The sequence below is a fragment of the Camellia sinensis genome, chromosome 1, assembly GCF_055761805.1.
Source record: "Camellia sinensis isolate YWXY chromosome 1, ASM5576180v1, whole genome shotgun sequence".
Lineage (NCBI taxonomy): Eukaryota > Viridiplantae > Streptophyta > Magnoliopsida > Ericales > Theaceae > Camellia > Camellia sinensis.
In genome coordinates this window covers 70,617,839-70,635,495 of record NC_138961.1, presented here as the reverse complement: position 1 = coordinate 70,635,495, position 17,657 = coordinate 70,617,839, and the positions used below count along the sequence as shown (strand labels likewise).

Here is a 17,657-nt window from a genome sequence, read left to right as displayed (position 1 = left end):
CACCACCTTCGACCGCCACAACCATTTGTCCCACAACTCCCATCCTTGCAACCCAACCCCCACCACAATGACCCAATCCCTCCAACTCCCCACCATCGTGAGTGAGAGAGAGAGAGAGAGGGAGAGAGAGAGAGAAATCGACCCAGGATAGAAGAATGAAGAAAAGTAGGTGGGTGGCAAAAGAGGCAGCAAATCAAGAAGGGTGACAGGGGAAGGGGTCGTGGCATGGGGGCAATGGGAAAGCATGGCAGGGGAAGGTGTTGCATGTATAGGGTAGGGAAGGGAAGGTAAGGGAAGGGGGAGAGGTGGCAGAGAGGAACAAAGGTGGTCAATAGTTGACAGTGGTGGTGGCCAGTCAGTGGCTAGTTTTGTTTCAAACATTAAGATTTTTGTCCTAAGATATGATTTTTGCCAAGGGTTAAAACCATAATAAAAATAAAAAATAGCTGTGGTAAAGAGAGACAAACCAACAAAAACACCATCAATAACAGGTCCATGTAACTAGATTTTCCCTAATGCACAGTATTCATGCACAAACCAATCTCCAAATATAAATACCCAAGAGAGTTTCCCAACCATCAGCGAATCAAAAAAATAAAAATAGCATGCATTCAAATTTCTTAAAAATAAAAACATAACATCACAAGGTGTATGTCACATCAAACTAACTTTTAAACTTCAAAATTGTAATTGATAAAAACTCTGACCAAGTAACTTGCCACTACAAATCTTAATCCCATGTTGAACATCAAAGAAAAAGGTTCACACAATGCTAACTATTTTTCAAGAATCAGCAATTGTAACCTCAACCTCAACACCAGGTTCAATAGTGATAGAGGTGATCTGCTTAACCACATCTGGGGAGCTGAAGAGATCAATAACTCGCTTGTGGACACGGAGCTCAAATCTGTCCCATGTGTTGGTTCCTGTCAAAGCAAAAATATTAAGGGTCGATGAGTCTCTTCCTGTCAATGCTCAGCTGTAAATTTAATGTAGGTCTGAGTATGTTCAGCCACAGTAAAAACTCTATTAAGAATGGTGAAATAAAATAAGTTTAACTAGACACTATTGGATTTCATGTTTGACCATCCAAGAGATAACTTTGGAGAACATTCAAGTCTGAAGACAATAAGATACAATTAAAGTTTTTTAACCTAACTCATGTCATTTAAAAACAAAATTTTTAAAACCCAAGCAAATTTGAACATATTTCTCAAATTCTGAAATTCGCACACATAATAATCCCTACTGGAAAGCAGCCAGCAGATAGAAAGCACCACTGAAAAATATGCCACGTACAACGAAGAAACTTCATAGAACCTTGTAAAAAGTTCTATGATTCCATTTGAAAGATTCAAATTAATTAACCAACATTAAAAACCAATTTTTACTTGGACTAGGGAAGCATTTGGGCATTGTCAGGTCAGTAAGGCACTCAAATTGTGCCACATGAATAACACAATAGTCATAAAGGTGATGTGCTGTCAACATAATCTACAAGCACAACTTAGGAGTTGCAATTTGGGTGCAGTTGAGTAATTTTAAAACCAGATTAGACTAAACAGGTAATACATTGCACAAGTCCATCCAGGTCACACTACAAATGGTTTGCACCACATAAAAGTTTATTATGTAGCTATATATTGAGCAAGCACCAATGAACAAAAAAAATTACAACAAATTACTAAACAAAATAACCAGCCAGGACATAAATACATGGAAAACCTCAGTTAACAGTTAAACATAGAAACAAATTTACAAGCCAGTGGAAAATATTATAACTGCAGTTTTATGCTCTTTTAATCAAAACTACCTACCAACCACTATAATAACCTCAAGCAATAGATCAAGATATTTCTAAACTCAGTACCTTCGCCACAAGGGGACTTCCTGGTAGTGATGTGAAGAACCTTGGTGGGCATCCTGACAGGTCCCTTCACCCTCAGCCTCTTATCCTTGGCACCGCGAACCAAATCCGCACACACTATCAATCAAAAACAAACAAAAAAAAAACAAGATATCAACACCTCATGAAAAAATTTCACAAACTTCATTATCAAAGCTACCATACAAAAATTTCATCAAAATTCTAAAATTCAGAATAATTTCAGCATCTAGGAACACATAAATGAGATTAAATTCTAAACGGACACCGTAAAACACCAATTTTATAGTTGGCCAATAAAAAATCACCACATAAGCAAAAATAAGTAAACTCGCCAACATTGTTGCTCTGTGGTTTTTCCCTTTCCACCGCCTCTTACCTAAACCAACCCCCAACTCCAACCTCACACCATTTTCAACCCTCCAAAACATTTGGCTGATCAGATGAAGAATTCATGGTTTCATCTATAGAATCTCTTCCAATTGAACCCATCATCATTGTCACAGTTTGGCAAAAACTATGTAAGACTGTGTTTGAATTTTTGACGAGTTTTGGTGGTGGTGATTTTTTCTTTTGTTGTGTTAGTGGCTTTTATCAAATAGGGAATCCCTTTCCAACAAAATCAAATGGGAATTTGTGTTGGGATTTTGGTGAATGGTTTGGTGTCTCGGGACAGTGTTTATTTTATTTTCTTTTTCATTTCAGTTGTGGTGTTTAATTCAATAGCAATCGAGTTTGCGCATGAATGACAACCCAGTTGGAAGAAAGGGAAAACTCTATTGTGTAGCCCAATATTTTTGAATTTTGCTTATGTGACACATTTAGATTGGTTGTCTATAAAACTCATTGTACAGGACAGCCATTCATTCTCCATTTAAATACACATAATTGAGGCGAATGTAAGCATATACAAGTGATGATGCTACTTGTTGAAACTCATGGCAAGAGGTGATACTTTCTATTGGAAGTGTCATGAAACAAGATTTTTCTGACTAATTATTTGATGTAAAAAATTGTTCTCTTTGTCCAAAGTTTTTGCAGACAAAGGATCTTGTCCCTAAAGGTTTTGTATTAAAAAACCTCATCCATTTGGAATTACAAACAAACTATAATGAAACTGATCTGATGGGTCTTGCTGCATTTTTTAAACGATGTCCAAACCTTCAAACATTGATCGTGGATCATGATGCAACAAGTCAAGAAGTGAAGATGTGAGTATCTAGACACCCATTCTAGCCTCTTCCAAATTGTTGCTTCTTAAATTTTAGCCGGTAAATTATCACTTAAAAACTTCAAGTAACAGCCTTCCAATTGTATTTTTTAATGCTGTTGAAGAATCAAGGACCAGTCCTAGAGGAGGTTCTTGTGGAACTGATAATGTGAGACCTCATCGACAAATTGCCCGAGTATGTCTCTCTCAGTAGTTCTGAGAAACTGAGAGTTTACCCTTTATTTTGATGAATTATAATAATGAGACATTGGAGACCGAGTTTATCCTTAATTTTGATGAATTATAATGTTTGTATGGATAATTAAGCTTCTATTTTGTTACTTCCTAATGCTTACAGTTGTTTTGCTACTTTTGTTGCTACTTGTTGCCGTGCATATTTTTTGAAATCATATATATGGTGACTTCTTAGTATTTAATGTTTGGGCACAGTTTATTTTACTCGTGGAATTACCCCTTTATTTTTATTTTTATTTTTTTCAAATAACCAAATATTCCTTACATAGTTTTGGCCATTTTGCATTTTATCTCCCTACACTTAAATGGTTCCATTTATGTTGACGAAATTCGTGCCACACATGCCAAAATCAAAAGTTGATATTGAAAAAAGTTCAGTCGTAATAAGAGGATGGATATGTCTTCATCTTCATCTTCTTTGTCAAAACCTTGAAAAGCCCCCATCTAATCATGACAATCCTAAAGCATCATATGTATCAAAACAAACAAATAAACAAACACAAAGGGTTATGCTAGTATGCTACAATATATATGTTATATACCTTATGGTCCACATTACTGTTTATTATGCACTTTTGGTGTGTTTGATTATGGGCATTAGTGCAGTGAGATTAGTACATTGTTAAATTAAAGTTGATTGTTTTGTTATATGTATCAAAACAAAGTACTGTTGGTTATAATTTATTACGATGGTTTTGATTATACTTCTGAGCAAAGCAATCTTTGGTTATGTTTTAAAATCATGTTAATTATGATTTATTTTCTTTGAGATGTGTAAAGTAGAATATCCTCGTGACAAAACCCAGCATAGCACCCAATCCCTCATCTTGCTTCCCCCCCCCCCCCCCCCCGTCCCTCAATCCTCAGCTAGTCCAGATTTATTAACTTTCCTAAAGTTGAGTGTTCATCCATATTCATAGAATTCCAAGATGAGCATTCTAAACTGTCATCTGACTTTTTTTGACACTGCACTTTGAATCATCAAAACCCATTTCAGGAGAAGCAGAGTTAAAAACAAGACCAGAGTGCTGTTTATTATAACTAGCAAAGTGAAACATGGCATGAAAAGCCCTATATCCAAGAGGATGAGAGTTGATCTAAACCTTTCTTACATGTCTGCTATATATATATAGATACATGAAGTTCAGGAAACAAGGGAATCAATGTACCTTTCCAAAAGATAAAAATATCTAAATCCCCCTCCATGTTAATGCTTTCCCATTTCTAAAATAGCATTTGCATGTTTTTAACAAGTAATTCCAGTTTTTATTTCATTGATAGCAAAGCAAGGATCCCAAGAAATGGCAAGAGTTCTTAGATAAACTAATAATTCATCTGAGATATATTGAAAGGAAGTTCCAAAGACTTAAAATCTTAGTAGCAACCAGAAGTGGACGAACTTACACACTAAGGTTTTCTACTTAAAAATCAAGAGTCAGCTAAGACGTATATAATTGAATGTCTAGTTGGTCAGAAGTCACCAAACAAAGACATAAGAAGGATGTTAAGATAAGGTAACAAACTTTCTGCCTATACTTCATCAATGATTTAGCCTCTATTCCTTCAATCCGGGGAAAAAGTGTTCATAATATTAAGCTCAATCACTGGAAATGTTTGATCATTTTTGGTAGACAATGAGAATTAAAAGATAGAATCAACATGATATAGGTTTTTATTGAAATCAAAGAGGAGTGGGCAATCAAAAGTAGACCTTTCTCGAGGTTCTTGACGTTCTTGGAGGAAAGAGTGATCCTGATCTTGTGAATCTGCTCCTGGGACTCCTCCAACCCTGGCTTCGTCGGCTTCATCGCTGCGTACGCCATTCTTGCTCCGTTTTCTACACCACAAAGCGATCGAACAACAACAATAGTTGCATTACAACGATCCAAATCATTCAATACTAGGCATAAACACAAGATCTCCAAGAGAGAGAGAGAGAGAGAGAGAGACCTGAAGATGAGAGGTGCGAGGGGGTGAGTAGTAAGAGCCGCTTCAACCTCTGCAGAAGCAATAAGGAGGAGCTCTGAATTTAGGGTTAGGGTTTTTTATTTCTTTTTCAGGATATGTGACAAAAACGATTGAAATCATAATGGGTCGGGTTGATAGGAAAATAAGTTGTTGGGCCGGAAAGCCCAGCCCAGTATTCTGATTGGGATGGGGCCCGTGTAAATGAACCATTTGATTGGAAAGTTTTTGTTTTTACTATTAATGCATTTTTAAAATTATTTTTTCGGAGTATTAGTCAATATATTTAATACAATTTTTACTTATAATTTAAAAAAAAATTAAAATGATTTAAATAAATTAATTTTTACTTGTAGTTTAAAAAAAAATCTAAAATGATTTAAATAAATTAATGGGAGCTTTTTTGATAAATCTATTTTCTAAAAGTTTTATTCCATCGAACTCATATTCTTTTTTACTATTATTTTAGGTCCTATTTGATATAAAAAGACCAAAACACCATCAATTTCTCCTGTCCCCACTAATGTTGATATTTAATGTTGATTGTCATTATATTTTGGTAATTTCCATGACCATTGCTATTCCCCATATCTTCACTCCAAAAAAATGCATTAACTACACACCACTATTTAATGTTAATATATATATTACACACAAAAAATTAAACATAATTCTTTATTGATTGTCTTTATGTTTTCGTAATTCCCATGCATCCAAATGTTGACTGTACGTGATGACGTGAATGTTCACATCAGATGACGTGAATGTGAATGTTCACATTAGATGACGTTATGATAAATGTGATGTTAAGGTTCACATTAGTATTGCATCAAATTATACAACCACAAGCCTCAACTTTCATTTGAATATAAATATGACTGTACGTGATGACGTGAATATTCACATTAGATGACGTGAATGTAAATGTTCACATCAGATAGTTAGAGATAATTGCATTGGTCATTGGTAAAAAAATGGTATTGTTATAGATATTGATACAATAGGCTGACAAAAACTCATATTCATTGTATTGTTAGATTGTTGAATTCATAGAAATAAAAATATGTCGTTGAAACAAAGGTGTATGGAGCATATTTTATAAGAATTGAATATTTGCATATGTTGTATTGATTACGTTAAAACATTATGGCTTTAATTGAATAGAGTAGTGAATGTGGGTTACATATAGTTAAGGATGAGATAATTTGTTCAATAGATTATTGTGAAAGACCAAAAACTCGCACGGTGTATGTACCAAGGTCATTCCAATTAGAAATTCGTAAATTTGGTGATATTTAGACGACACTTAGCGATAGTCACTAGCAGAGTGTTGTTTTAGCTAGCTCACTAGATTAGGTGGTACTTAGCGATGACTACTGGTAGGTACGTACACTTAAGAGGATTCACCGAGTCAATAGTAATGAAATTGAGAAACGTTAACTTAAAGAGAATATTTGATTTTGGTTATTGGAACTGATATAAACCCTTTCGAAATGAGAAATGATTTTGAGCATACTATAAATATGTAGCATCATGATCATGTACATATATAGAGAAATATTATTGTATGAAAGATTATCTTAGTAGACTATATATTCACCCAACGTGGCTGAAATCTTTTTCAGGTGTTGATGATGTGTCCCGACTTTGAAGCATGGCATAAGATATGTGCATGAGCTAAGAGAGATCTCTTTTGACTTGTAGGCCTTGGGCCTTTTTTGTAGGCCAAGTGTCATTTTTGTAAAGATTGTACCCTTTTATATGATTTAAGCCTAAGGGAATTTTATTTACATATATGATGTTGTTACTTTTGAATTACATACTCCATCTAGATGTTGAATATAAAACATTTGTAATTGGAGAATCTCATATATTGAATGATATTAATATATACATACGAGATAATCCCTTTTGATTATATTTATTATTGTCTTTTCCTTTGTTATTTATGATTATTCTTTGTGGGCTGGACTCTATAAATCTGGGGTGTGGCAACTTAGCACCTTTGTACTTTCACTATAATCTCAATTTTGTTTCGCCACTTTTAATTACGACAGTCAATCCATTACACTTTAAATCATGATGCAATGTCACGCTTCTATCTATCTACTATTAATAAGGTTGACAAAACTTATCATTTAAGGTAAACATGTATTTTTTTTTTTTTTTTCCCCATCTTATTGGCAATGGCAACCGAGTACTTTCAATGAAATCTCATTGTAGTCCACACTTTCACTAAAAATTTACTTTGGTTCATTTATTTTTCATTTTCATCAACATCATTAGTGCTAGATAGATAGAAGAATGACATTGCAATTTAAATTAAAATGTAAAAGGGTTACTACAACAGTTAAAAGTGAAAATTGAAAGTAATATGACCAAAATGAGATTATAGTGAAAGTCAAAAAAATGCTAAGTGTAGTTTTAACCCATTTCATATTTTTCATCAAAACAAATTGAGCATTATAGTAATTTTTGTTGCACGTATTCTACATCTACAAACTAGGTTCCAAGCCATGCTTATGCCCGTGACACACAATGTTATAAATAAAACAAACTTACCAGGGTTATCTGCAACAAATCTGATAGCAAGCCAACCATCTTTGGGGACTCCAAAGGTATTAACCAAAGGTGGATCAACCAAGTTTTAAGAATCTGGATCAGTCTCATTGTTGAAATTCTCATAACCAGTTCCCACCACATAGAAGCTGTAACCATGGAGGTGGATGGGATGGTTCATTGAAGTATCCAAAACATTAGTGTCTTGAAATACAATCTCTACAGTTTCATTGTAATTCAACACCTTCACCTCTGTCGCGTTCCCTGGTATTGCATATCATCTGCGCTTAAAACTGTCCCATCCCCTGTGAAATTGAAAAAAATTGGCGGTTCGTTTGGGAAATTCGTGTCATAGATCCCACTCAAGTTCCTGTTAAAAGGAAGTTAGAGAGAAAAAAAAATGTCGATTTGAGTGCAAACATAACAACATTTCTCAGCTTGGATTTTTGACAGCACGAAAAATACTTCATTCCCTTTTGTTAGCTACATTAGTTATTGCCAAACGGGGTAATTATTATTATTTTTTGTCATTAACTAAAAGGTGGTTATTTACGACATTGCTATACAGGATGTAATGTACATTTTTCAATTCTTAAATATTTTATTTTTTAGATTTGTATAAGATTAGACGACCTGACAAATTTTTTTTTTTTAAAGTAAAATATATATTTTCAAAAGGTTCACTAAAAACTAAAACAAATTTAGTTGACATTTTTCAAAAAAAAAAAAAAAAATCAAATTATTTAATTTTTTAGAATCAAAGTAAACAAACTTTGATTTCGTCTAGTTTGCTATTAAAAAAAATAATAATAATAAATAAATAAAATTGGGGTCAAAGGAATTTATTATGAGAAAAATTCAAGATCCATAAAACAAGACTCCAAAATCTTCAGCTTGTGAACTATCCATGTCAATTATTGATTGTTTTAAAAATCAATCATCTCTAAGACTCAATTCTCGATCACATCGTTATGTACGTACACTTTAGGTATCTTTTTTCATAAAGGTGGGGATTGCATTATGCATGAAACCTAGTTACACTAAGTATCTTTTTTCAGTGCAGGACTTACTATTTAATCTAAGGCAAGTGAGATGTTGCCTTCGAGGGAGAAGTGTGTAACACTCTCAGTTATTTTGTGTTTTGTTCCTTGTGTTGCTTGTGTTTTTTTTTTTTTTTTTTTTTTTTTTTGTGGTTAGGATCTCTCCAACTTGGGGTGGTGCTAGCATATGATTGGCCTAGCTAGCTGGTGCCAACCTAGTTGGGATTGGCTAGTTTTAGATTTGATACTTTTTGCACCCTCAGTCTTTGTTGATGTTCATCTTTGTAATTGTATTGTTTGATGTACATCAATAAAGGTTTTTTGGCTATTTAAAAAAAAAAATACACTTTTTTGGTAAAAAGTGTATAATAATCTTTTATACTTTTCAACGTTTTTTTATTTTTTATTCAAAGCATAGTTTCAGTGTTTGTAAGATTTATAAAAATAATGTACTAAAACTATATGATCATAGCATTTTACTTAGTACGAATATATATACATACCAGTAATAAGCTAGTAGTATATCTGTATGAGGTTATACAAAAGTTAGGTTGTTCAAGCTAGACCTGAGCCAGTATTCCTCGTGCGACGAGGAACCTTGTGGAGGATGAAATCGGCTCACAGAAACCGTTACATACATCTTTTGATTGACATTTATAGGGACATTTATAGGGTAGTCCGAGCTTGCCAGGCTCCTAAATTGCAAAGTGAAATTATTGGCAGCATCGTTGTCATGAAAGCCTGGAAAGATTGTTGGAAATGAAGGATAAGATGGTGCTGTGTAATTGTCTTTGTACTGTAGAATTGCTATGGCAATGGTGTGATCAAATTTATTGCTATCGAGACTGTAATATGCCCTGGAAGCCATATAATAGTAGCTAGGAGATTGGTTTGTTATGATTAAAACATCCATTGTTTGTCCTGGGCTTATCATTATGTAACTAGTTAGTATTGGTTTGATATTAGCTCCATTTGAGGCAACAACTGTGAGATTGTGTTAAGCAATTGCGGAAAAAAAAAATTGTTGGTTTGTTGCTTCGTTAATTATGCGAAGAAGATAGGTCTTGCCATAATCAACTAGTAGTCGGTATGTTGTGTCACGCCTCCAAAATAATATAATGAATACAATCCAAACACATATCAATAACAACTTGAATCAGAGTAAATAATCCTGTCATTACATGAAGTTAATAATACAAAAGAGTTTAACAAAATCATATCTCCAAGCTTTGACTTGGTTACACAAAAGGAGACTAGCTCATACACATTTAGCCCTAGGCTTTATAAAAATATACAATTCAAATAAAGAAGCTCTTGCTCTCAAAATATCCCTCCAAGTTATTGCCTTGGCGGAGATAAATCACCAAGACCTAAAACTGTTATTCCCAAATAGGTTGAGCCACAGCCTAGTAGAAATCATCTAGCACAACATATGAAACTTAGCAAAGGTATAAGTACACTATGCATACACAACGTCAGTGATAGAGACATCCATAGTTATACAGTCATAAAGTACCAATTTCCATTCATTACATTACATGGACCAGTTTTGTTATCTTTTTAACAATCTAAATGAGACTTCAACTCATTAATTTTACAATCACATCAACAATGTATGAACACTTCAAACTTTTCTTCCACAGAAATTTCATACGCGGGCAGCTGTCAAACGGGACCCATGTAAACGTAGGCTATACAAGTACTACAATTGCCATTTTACGGATATTTCGTCTGCGGGCTAGGCACCCATGTATAATTTCAGGACTTTCACCCAGGACACTTCGGCCAACTTAATTATAATGGAGTCCATCATCTTTCTCCTCCCAAACAAGCATTTATACATATGCAATGTATCTAAATACAACATCAAACAATGGAGCACATCTCCTTTCCACTCCCACATAATCATACATATACAATGTATATAAATATAGTCATATTCAATGACAAACAACAAGAGATTAGTTTCAATTTACCTAATCCTCATGCAATTTCTACAACAATCATGGCTATCCTCCACCGATAACCCAATACAGTTATTTCTAAACAGATATCCAATCTCATGACAGATGATTTATTAAAACTTCCAAAGGATGAATCAATACATAACCAATCCCACCATTCATACCAATACCCTCTCAATTTCACATTATCAATGACAACTTTAATTTTCTATATAAAATAATCATGATAGTCATCTCAGGGCAAAACCTTCCATCTCCTAATTATAAAATATCATTTTCAACCATTTTGACCCAACATAATTTCATTTTCGCAACCCACATTTGTTTATTTCATGTTCATCAACAATCCCTCTTTCCATATTATACTCAAACCCTAGGTTTGCTTACAATACTCTCAAATCACACCATTGTTACACAAGATACAAATAACTAAGCTAAATATCATATAAAGGTGTAGAAAAGATCCCTACCTCAAAGGAAGAAGACGAGTCAAACAAGAAAGAAATTCCAAGAATGTTGAAACCCACTTTTATTCCGATCAAAATGTAGATCTTGACGAGCTCTACATTTTTCTCAAAGGCACTAGGGTGAAAAGATCAATGGATCTAAATGAAATCTAAGAGAGAAGGTGAATTCTAGAGAAAGAGGCTCAAGAACAAGCTTTTTGGAAAGTTTTAGAGATAGAGAGATATGAAAAAATGATTTAAAATATCATCTTCTCGGGCTATTATATGCGCAGTCCGCTCGAGCGTCAGATACAAGGTTCCGTCTGAGCGTGAAAGTTGGAGCTAGAGCGTAGAATACACATTTCCAGAAGTTTTGCAAACAAGGGTCCCTGCTCAAGCGTAGGACTGGATGCTCAAGCATCCAAAGCACTTTCTCAGTATTTTCATAACTACAAAAGAAATGTTGAGAAGTGGAAAATCCCGCTTGAGCACAAGAATGGCTGCTAGAGCGGAAGAGCCAAAATCTGGGCAACAAAGGTTTGGAAAAACAAGCAATCAACCTGTCTTAAACGCACAACTATAATCCGATAACTAAAATAAAGGGGAAAACAAGGGAAATAGATATGAATAACTATTCAAAACCAAACCAACCCGAGTCCGGAATGCACTAAGTAACAGGTCAAAACTTGGAATCGCTATATGTTGCTTCTGCAACATGTGAAACATTTATCAGGAATGTTAGAAAAACAAATTTCTAATTGTAACACTATTCTATTTAATATAATTTCAATTTTACGCATATACTAGTTATTTTTAACAATTTTTTTTTTTAAAGAAGAAGTATCAGATGAGACAAAATTATTTGTTTACCTTGACAATTGTGTTTGATAGACTACTTAATTAACTTAGTTAATTTTGTGAGCTTTTGACAAATGAAAACACAAAGGTAAAAGAGTTAGTTAATTCTTAAACTTGACACAGAAAGAGAGATAAGTCAATTATATTATTAGAAGAGAGATGAGTTAATTAAAGAAAAATTGTGAGACTCCTTGTATTTTTTTATTTCTTTTTTACTGGTATATTATTTTTAAAAAAAATGTACCATTGGAGCATGGATAAAAATCCCCAAGTTGACCATTAATGGAGAAAGCATTTTACTGGTTAAAATCTTGTCCGTTTTGCAAGCTGTAGCCAACCATCTAATTCACATCTTCCTTAAACCATGATGCTGTCAATGAAAGAAGCAAATGATAGTTGAGCATTCAAATGAATAACTAACCAACATTTTTAATATTAGTCAATACGTATAGGAAATTAGACTTTTGATATTGAAATTTGTTAATATATTAGCTGATATTGTTTTATATCGGTCTATATATGACTATATATATTTTCTAATACTGTTATTCAAAATTATTTTAAACAACAAAGCAAGGTTTGCTTACTAAATTGGTTTGTCAAATGTAATTTTGCATACCAAGTATTATGATCTCTTCCTCATTTGGCTTAAAAAATGGTTGAGCAGTCCCAAATGGAGAGAAAACAACGATGGCACCATAGACGGTGGCTCGAGTCCAATCACTATGGGCATGCCACCAAATAGTTCCTTCTTCTAAAGAAAATATGACCTTGTATGTCATGTTTGAACTAGGTGGGATTGCACATTGTGTAATGTACTCTGTATCATCTGACCATGGATTTCTAAGATTTCTAACTTTATGCCTGTAAGGTGAATATAATCTACAACTTTCATTATCTAATAGTCCCCTATTTTCATCATATGCACATCAAACATTGTAACACCCCAAAATAATCCAACATAAACTAGGTACATCAACCAACATCCTTTAAGGAATAATAGCAATTCTCCAACCTTTACATCATTAATCAATAAGGTTTGTACAAAAGTCCCACATGTGAATTATATATTCAATGATATAGAAACACATGAATCTATAGTATGTAGAACATCAAATCCTAAAAAAAATAAATAAATTGCCCTTAAGGACTTACATATTCCAAGGCTTGAGCCCGGTTACAAAAAAATGGTTTCACAAACCCATACATTTTTAGCCCTTGGCTAGCAAAATAAATCACAACAAAAATAGAGTTATTTACTCTTCACAAAATATGTCCACGCCCTCAACTCGGCAGGATCACCACATCTTTTCCTACACCAAAATCCCATAGGGGTGAGCATAAAGCCCAGTAGAAAATCCTTAACAAAGTATATACATTTATGCAGGATTTCGAATATTGAATGCAAATGCCATACAATGCCAATTAAGAGAGGATTTCATTTACATGCCTTTTAAAAGTCACCATGTTCAACAATAGCTTGAAATCTCAACAATTCCGAAATTTACAATCTTTTTCACTGGGGCGGTAAATGCGACTTAGGTAATCTCTAGGTTAGTGTCTGCAAGTAGGCTTAACTAGTACAACCAAAAACTTCACTTTATTGGTTGCTAACTGGAAGGGAAGTGGTACCTCCTCCGTGCGTGTTTTCAGTCTTTCACCTCGAACACTCAAGCCAACTTAATCCATTTCATCTACACCTCCTATTCGGACTTACCAACATATTTACCCCAAAACATTTCGATAATTCCCATTTCAAACATATTCTTTTCCCAATGTAAGCTTTTCCATGTCTCAAATTCAAAATGTATAATTATCAATTGAAAGAGGATGTAATGCAATGCAATAATTATCAATGTTTCATAACAATTCTCATCTTTAAGTATCTCAACAACAACACAAAGTTAACCACAATTCCCATTTTTTCTCCCTTCAACATTAATTCACAAAATGCCACATGTTTAATTAAATCTAACAACGCGTAGCAACCTTTCCAAATCACAATTCTCATAATTCATGGAACTCAATAATGTGCCAATTCATAACTACATGTGTATATGCATTTAACAATAATTTCAAGTATGGTCTACAAAACCCCCATACATCAAGAAGTTATCATATTTGCGACAACAATATAAAATTCTCACTCACTCTTTCATTTAATCCAAGAAAAATCCATCAATCCCCACATTTTTCCAAAACCCCCAATTTCTAGGTTTTTCACAAAAACCCCAAGATTTCCTCATCTCTTTACAAAACCTCACTAAATACATCAATCTCAACCCGTGTGGTTCAACATTTCAAGAAAATCTTTAAAAAGAACTAAAGATGGATTTTTTCTTACATGACCATCAATTTCTTGAGCCAAAAACCAATTTTCAAAATAAACAAAGGAGAACTCTCAAAATCAACCAAAAGCTTGCCAAAACATATATATAACTCTAAGTAATTCTGTACCTCAAGTTTTAAAGGAGAAAAGGAGATGGAAACCCTAGAAATTGATGGTGCCAAGACCTAATCTCCACCGTACACGATGTAGCTCTTGAGAAGCTCTTTAACCTTGATGAAGGAACTTGGGTTGAAGATACAATGAATCTAATAAGATCAAGAGTTTTGAAGAGTTTTGGTGTATGAAATGTAGAAAGGAGGGAGAGTAGTGTACTTTTAGTGAGAGAGAGATATAAGAAAAGTGACACGCACAACCCAAAAAGAGAAGACAATCAAAGCTTCACAGACTTAGGCCCGTCCGCACGTGCGGCACTTGCCCCCACATATGCGGCTCTAATCCCTGCACGTGTGGCACCTTTCCGCACTTCCCCTCCGCACCTATATATAATGTAGTGTGCGATCCTCAAAAAGACCACACTTCCCCCACACGTGCGGCCCTCTCCTGCATGTGCGGCCCAAGGCCCCACACGTACGACCCTGGTACTCCAGCCTAGAATTTTTCTTGTTCGATTCCAGACCCTCCGGACTCGACTGAGCACCCTCCGAAACGAGTGACATTTAAACCCGGAATAAACAAGGACCGAAATTTGAGAAAAGCTTTCAAACACAACAAACCCAAAGAGGACAATAAGTGAAGGGACGTATATGAAACCGGCCATCATAACCTCCCCACCATAGGAAATTTCGTCCTCGAAATTAAAGCAAACTAACCAAACAAAAGAGTTCTAGCAATCATGACCATACCATCCAAATTTCAAATCACAAAATCGATCTTCAACTAACATTTACCATCATCATCATCATCATTATCTCAAAGCGACAATTGCTTATAATAGGCATCTCAAATGAAGCTTTCTAACAAAATATCATTCCACCACAACCTCATGCTTAGATTAACAATACATATAACAACTTGTGATTAACAATTTTAACACTTTTCCCTTCGACACAAGGGAATATTACAATTTAAAACAACTAAGCATCTCCAAACAAATTCGGATACTTAGAGCGAACTTCTGCTTCCTGTTCCCACGTTGCTTCTTCAATCCCATGGTGTCTCCATAACACCTTTACTAATGGTATAGTTTTACCCCTCAATACTTGCTCTCGGGTATCTAGTATTTGAACCGGTCGCTCTTCATAAAAGACATTCTCATTCACCTCCAAATCAACCCAATCTAGCACAAGGGAAGGGTCGAGTTCATACTTTCTAAGCATAGACACATGGAACACATTGTGAACTCCCGAAAGTTGTAGCGGTAAGGCCAACCAATATGCCACTTCCCCAATTTTCTCCAATATCTCGAAAGGCCCAATAAATCTCGAAGACAACTTACCGCTCTTACCGAATCTTATCAAACCCCCGCCTAGGTGAAATCTTAAGGAAAACATGGTCACCCACTTTGAAAGACAAAGGTCATCTTCTCTTATCGACATAACTTTTCTATCGGCTTTGGGCCATAGCTAACCTCTTCCGAATGACCCGCATCTTACCTAAACCAACCCCTACTACAACCTCACATCATTTTCCATAAAAACCCGACCCTCCAAAACCTTTGGCCAATCAGATGAAGAATTCATGGTTTCATTTATAAAATCCCTTCCAATTGAACCCATCATCGCCGTCATAGTTTGGCAAAAACTATATAAGACTGTGTTTGAATTTTTGATGAGTTTTGGTGGTGGTGATTTTTTCTTTTGCTGTGTTGGTGGCTTTTATCAAATAGGGAATCCCTTTTGAAAAAAATCAAATGGGAATTTGTGTTGGGATTTTAGTGAATGGTTTGGTGTCTCATGATCGTGTTTATTTTATTTTCTTTTTCATTTTAGTTTTGGTGTTTAATTCAATAGCAATCAAGTTTGTGCATGAATGACAGCCCAGCTGGAACAAATGGAAAAACTCTATTGTGTAGCCCAATATTTTTTAATTTTTCTTATGTGACACATTTAGATTGGTTGTCTGTAAAACTCATGTTGTACAGGACAGCCATGTATAATTCATTCACCTTTTAAATACACATAATTGAGGCAAATGTAAGCATATACAAGTGATATAGTCATTTAGGGAGAAAGTGTTCATAATATTAAGCTCAAATCACTGGAAATGTTTGATCATTTTTGGTAGACAATAAGAATTAAAAGATAGAATCAACATGATATATAGGTTTTTATTGAAATCACAAAGTAGTGGGGCAATCAAAAGGATACCTTTCTCAAGGTTCTTGGCGTTCTTGGAGGAAAGAGTGATCCTGATCTTGTGAATCTGCTCCTGGGAATTCTCCAACCCTGGCTTCATCAACTTCATCGCTGCGTACGCCATTGTTGCTCCGTTTTCTGTACCACAAAATAATTGAACAACAGCAATAGTTGCATTACAACGATCCAAATCATTCAATACTACACATAAACACAAGATCTCCAAGAGAGAGAGAGAGAGAGAGAGAGAGAGAGAGAGAGACCTGAAGATGAGAGGTGTGAAAAGGTGAGAAGTGAGAGCCGCTTCAACCTCTGCAGAAGCAATAATGAGCTCTGAAAACTTTTGTGTGGAGTTTTATATATGTGCAATATAGGGTTAGGGTTTTTTTTTTTAATTTCTTTTTCAGGATATGTGAGAAAAACGATTGAAATCATAATGGGTCGGGTTAATGGGCAAATAAGTTGTTGGGCTGGAAAACCTAGCCCAATATTTTGATTTGGTTGAGGCCTGTGTAAACGAACCATTTGATTGGAAAAACTTTCTTTCTATTATTATTGCATTTTTAAAATGATTTTTTTAGAGTATTTGTCAAAATATTTAATACAATTTTTACTTATAGTTTAAAAAAAATCCTGAAATGATTTAAATAAATTAATTAGTAAAAGTCAAAAAATGATATTTTTTACTTTTGTGTCTAAATTGTAAAATTTTTATTGCACCATGGAGTCATTATTTCAAATATTCAGCTTCAAATCGACTAATGGGCCGAGAATTGATTGATCGGTGTTAGCCTTGTAACCAATTAGTACTTAATAGATCAACAAATTTAA

The 17,657-nt window shown here is 34.5% G+C and overlaps 1 protein-coding gene and 1 pseudogene across 1 annotated transcript; both read right to left on the bottom strand.

Moving 5' to 3' along the window:
- Positions 1-586: 586 nt before the first annotated feature.
- On the bottom strand, positions 587-6,290 carry LOC114260406 (small ribosomal subunit protein uS10y-like). Its single transcript, XM_082879303.1, has 4 exons — positions 5,301-6,290; positions 5,062-5,187; positions 1,871-1,984; positions 587-926 (listed from the first exon to the last, which is right to left on the bottom strand). Exons 2-4 carry the CDS (start codon positions 5,171-5,173, stop codon positions 784-786), a joined length of 369 nt encoding a protein of 122 aa, XP_082735429.1. The 5' UTR covers positions 5,174-5,187; positions 5,301-6,290; the 3' UTR covers positions 587-783.
- Positions 6,291-7,761: 1,471 nt separating this feature from the next.
- Positions 7,762-16,950, bottom strand: LOC114260631 (laccase-14-like; annotated as a pseudogene).
- Between the last annotated feature and the right edge of the window lie 707 nt (positions 16,951-17,657).

Coding starts and splice junctions, on each gene's coding strand:
- LOC114260406 (XM_082879303.1), bottom strand. CDS start 5,173: ATGGCGTACGCAGCGATGAAGCCGACGAAGCCAGGGTTGGAGGAGTCC. Junction 1,985..5,061: donor CGTCAAGAACCTCGAGAAAG/GTCTACTTTTGA, acceptor TTTGATTGATAG/TGTGTGCGGATTTGGTTCGC. Junction 927..1,870: donor GAAGTCCCCTTGTGGCGAAG/GTACTGAGTTTA, acceptor TTGCTTTGACAG/GAACCAACACATGGGACAGA.